At 50.7% G+C, this 4,372-nt stretch overlaps 1 protein-coding gene across 1 annotated transcript; it reads right to left on the minus strand.

The window, feature by feature from the left end:
* Window positions 1-493: 493 nt before the first annotated feature.
* On the minus strand, window positions 494-1,878 carry LOC119302393 (probable F-box protein At2g36090). The gene has a single exon (XM_037579428.1). It carries the CDS (start codon window positions 1,661-1,663, stop codon window positions 710-712), a length of 954 nt encoding a protein of 317 aa, XP_037435325.1. The 5' UTR covers window positions 1,664-1,878; the 3' UTR covers window positions 494-709.
* Window positions 1,879-4,372: the final 2,494 nt, after the last annotated feature.

Below are 4,372 nucleotides of genomic sequence, written 5' to 3' on the forward strand. Positions count from 1 at the left end.
GGTTTCTCAGCGAGACGCACACAGACTTGGGGGGCTAATGATGAGGAAAGACCTACGGAATAGGCCCATGATGACATAGGGCCCAGCTAAAGGTCTGGGCCCATAAACGCTACAGTCTTGTTAGTAGTGATAAAGAAGGGTCGTAACAAGTCTAGGTGGTGCTAGCAGTCAGACATAATTATTTAACCAGAGAGGATCCACAGTCGGACAAAGCTCCTCAGCGAGTATCAAGTCATCAGTCAGCCAATAGCAGATCAACCGGGATGTCACGGGAGGCATCTCCCGCATTAACTACAGACTTAACCTTCTGTAATAACCATATATAGTAACATTCGGTCATCTACATGTTGCTAACCACACCTATTCTACTTATCATTGCTGCTCCTCTTCATGGCACACTATATAGGCCTAGGAGGGGCACAACGTCAAGGATTCACCCCATTTATAATCACTCTATATACACAAGAGAGAAAGTAGCACGCAGGAAGTAGGGTGTTATCTTCACAGTTGTCGGCTTACGCTCGCGGACGCAGACTTACAGGTTCAGATTCGTCAATTCCCATTTGTAGATGCTGTGCGTTTGAGCAAGTCCCTCAATTTCGGGCTGCTCGTTTGCCACCTCTTCCCAGCGAACGTCAGCGAGATAACATTACCGAAATAAAAAGAAGAAACTAATGAAAACTCTAATTTACAGCCGGCCGTCGCACTGTCACTGGAACGTGAGCATCACCAAGAAAGCCAGGAAAGCTGCAGCGCCGACGCCTGAGCAGCAGAGGTCAACGATGCGCTCCCGCCTCTCCTTGCGTTCCTTCCTTTCCCGCTTCCCCTTGGCGAACTCCTCGTAGAGCTGCCTCGATGCTTCCTCCGCTCCACGGCGCTGCCTCGCGCTCGCCATGGCCGCGGCCACCGCGGCCAGCCCGTCCTGCCCGCTCACACCGCCACCCTCGGCGTCCGCCGCGCACAGGCTTATTTCCCTGATATGCCCGTGCCGGTCGTCGCACATAACCGCCGCTTCCAACGCGATGCCGCCGCCGAGCATCACAGTGAACCGCGCCACGGAGTCCCCGGTCACCCACCTCCGTCCGATGGACACGGGACGCCGGCTGGAGACGTTCACGGCGGCGCCGGTTGCCGGGTCGATCAGTATCCAGCTCAGCCTCAGATCGCCTGGCGTGACCGGCGACGGCGACGTGAAGCCCTCCTGGACGAGCGCGTCCACGCGGAACGGTGACCCCAGGAACCACGCCGACGAGGCGTCCGTCTCGACGACGCGCGACATGATGCAAACGCTGTTGTGGTGCAGGTCAACGGCCGAGACGAGCCGCGCCGGGAGGGAGCTCGACACCGCGGGTGACGCGGCCGGGAACGGGAACGCGTCAGCGTAGAGCGCCCGGTAGCCGCCGTCGCCGCCGCAGCTGACGACTTGGCGTAGCGACGGCCACATCTGGAGGCAGAGCGCGCGCCACGCGTCGGGGTCGTTGGCGAGCTCCCGGAATCCCGCGCTCGCGCACCCAGCTGCTGCCAGGGACGCGCCGTCGAGACAGCGGAGCACGATGCCCAGGACGTCCACGGGGAGGTCGTCGATGACGGTCTCAATGCCGCCGTCGTGGTCGCACGCCGGCGAACAACCCCCCGTGGTCTCATCAACGCGAGTTCCCGCCATGATCGCAGGGTTGATCGATCGCAGAGGTTGGCACGCAGCACCGCACGCAGGCCGAACCGCGGTGCAACTTTTGATGGTCGCGCTGCGATCGACCGGCGAAAGCGTGACGTTTCTCAAAATCTTGTGTAGGTTGTGATGTCTGGCTCCTGCAAGCTCCTGACGCTTCTTATCTTCAGATAAGATCCCGTGTACGATGCTTTTGGGGGTTTGATTGGGTTTGAAGCTAATAATAACTTGGTTATATATATTTGTCTGGAGGGTGAGTGATCACGGTCTGAAAGCGAGGCGACCGCCGGGTCGGCTCGTTCGTTTCTGGAGAACGGAGACGCCACGGTGACGCTCCGGGGCGTCTCCCAAACGCAAAGCTGACTGGAAGCTTCATGTGGCGACGATTTCGCCTCCCGCTTCAATGCGTTCGTGTTGGTGTGTGCACCTACATTTCACTGACTGCGGGGCCAGGCCGTGCAGGACGCACGCACGGATGCTTTGACCGGGGCGGTATTAGGTTGGAGGATAGCTTTCTTCTACGTACTTGGTACTGATTTGTTCTCGTGCTCACAAAGTCGTACGTATTATTTCACGTTCTCGTGTTCAGAGAGACGACGATTGCATTTGCAGGAGTGGTACGTTAAACTACGTTTATGGTGATGGCCAACAACACATGGTCCCATTTTTCTCCCACACTAATGCTCGTACCTAGACGCTCTGATTTCTTCAAAGATGGGCGTGTCTCCCTGTGCTCAACACACGGTTTGTCGCTGGTATTTGACATGTGAGGCCATACTTTTGAGAATGTTTGATATGTGTGGTTTTTTATTTTACACGTGTGTTATTTCAAATTTTGTGGGAGCTAACCGCCGGTGTCTTTGTACCTGCAGCTAATGCTCCACCCGATGACAAAGACAGAGCACCTCCAATAGTTACCCTAACCCGAAAAACAAAATACTGTTTATAAAAAGCAGGGGAAAAAGGACCTCCAACAACTTCTGTAAACCAGAAGTATTTTTATGGGATCCCGTATAATCACCTTCATTCTCCCTCATGTTTAAGGGAAGATAGATTCGTGTAAAAATTGGCGGGCTTAAGTCTCATGATAGGAGCACCGCGCTCAGCCCATACACGCACCACTGCGCGGCGGCTGGCCAGCGTGTTGCCACCACGCAGCCCCGCCTCCTCCCTCGCCGCGCGCCCCGCTCTGGCCGCTGAGGACACTCCACACACGGCTCCGCTTTCCATGTTCCACCTCCTCTCCCGCCTTGCCACGCGCAGCTCCGCCCTCCGTGCAACGAAGGTATTTGATGATTTTAATGACCCAATATTTTTCATGTTTGAATAGAATTTTTTTCACAATATTTGTGTTCATATTTTTTGACATCGTTTTCATTACAATGAACGCTCTTGCTCAATTTTTTCCGAGGACTCATCCTCGGACAAGGACGAAGAAATCTAATTGGTAGCGGCTTTGTATGCAGACATGATGACAAAAGAGAAGCGGAAATGGGGATGTTCAGTGTCTGGGCATCTTGTGCTCCGTCAGAACAGGCAAGCTAGTAACCAAAAGCCGTTGGATGACTACTTTGGTGAGAATTTGGTATATGGTTTAAAAGAATTACGAGAAGATTCTGAATGTCAATTGGTTTGTTCTTGCGCATTGCTCATGCCATGGAAGATCATTGCTTGTTCTTTTCACACAAAAAATGCAGCTGGTCAACAAGGTCACGGTAGTTTGAAAAAGATTTATGTTGTGTTTTGAGTTCTTGCATATGGTTGTCCAGCCGATTCTATTGACTAGATTGGAATGGCAAATAGTACTTTAATGATCTGTTGAAAAACATTGTGAGGTCCATCGTTGAGATATTCAGAGAAGAATATCTCTAAGCTCCAAATGATGAGGACATTGTAAGACTTTCTTAGATGGGTGCATCAAAAGGCTTTCCATTCATGCTTGGAAGCATTGAATCCATGCACTGGAAGTGGAACCCTTGTCCTACAACATTGCATGTACAGTTCAAAGGAAAAAGGTAAAGATGCAACTATAATTCTTGAAGTTGTGGCAAACACATGACCTCTCGATTTGGCATTCATATTTTGGTTTGACAAGTTCTAACAACAATCTGAATGTTTTGCAAAGATAGCATTTTTTGCAAGGATTTCTGTTGGGGAGGCACCTCCAGTGAATTTAGAAATCAATGGCGTCAATGACATGGGCTACTATCTTGCTGATGGCATATATCATGCATGGTTAACTTTTGTGAAGACAATATCAAACCCTCAAAGTAACAAGCATATTCACTTTGCTAGGACAAGAAGCATGTAGAAAGGATGTCGAATGGGCAATTGGGGTTCTCCGAGCTCGTTTCGCCATTGTTCATGGTCATGCACACTTCTGGGATCAAAAGGACTTGTGGCTTGACTGTGCGCGTCATATTGCATAACATGATCATAGAGGACGAGAGGGACCAACCTCCTGACTATCGCTATGAGATGAGGGGAATAAAGTTTACATACCACCAGTTCGGCCACAAAGGGATGGATGGTGACTGCATGAATTTCTTGAGATACATCAACTGATCGAAAACCATGCTGGTCATGAACAACTCCATGATGATCTAGTTGAGCATTTGTGGGTTCTTCAACGTCAATAAAATGTATATTATGTTCTATTTGCAATGATTTGGACCATCCATTATGTTTGAGTTTGAATTTGAA

The sequence above is a fragment of the Triticum dicoccoides genome, chromosome 5A (genome assembly GCF_002162155.2).
Source record: "Triticum dicoccoides isolate Atlit2015 ecotype Zavitan chromosome 5A, WEW_v2.0, whole genome shotgun sequence".
Lineage (NCBI taxonomy): Eukaryota > Viridiplantae > Streptophyta > Magnoliopsida > Poales > Poaceae > Triticum > Triticum dicoccoides.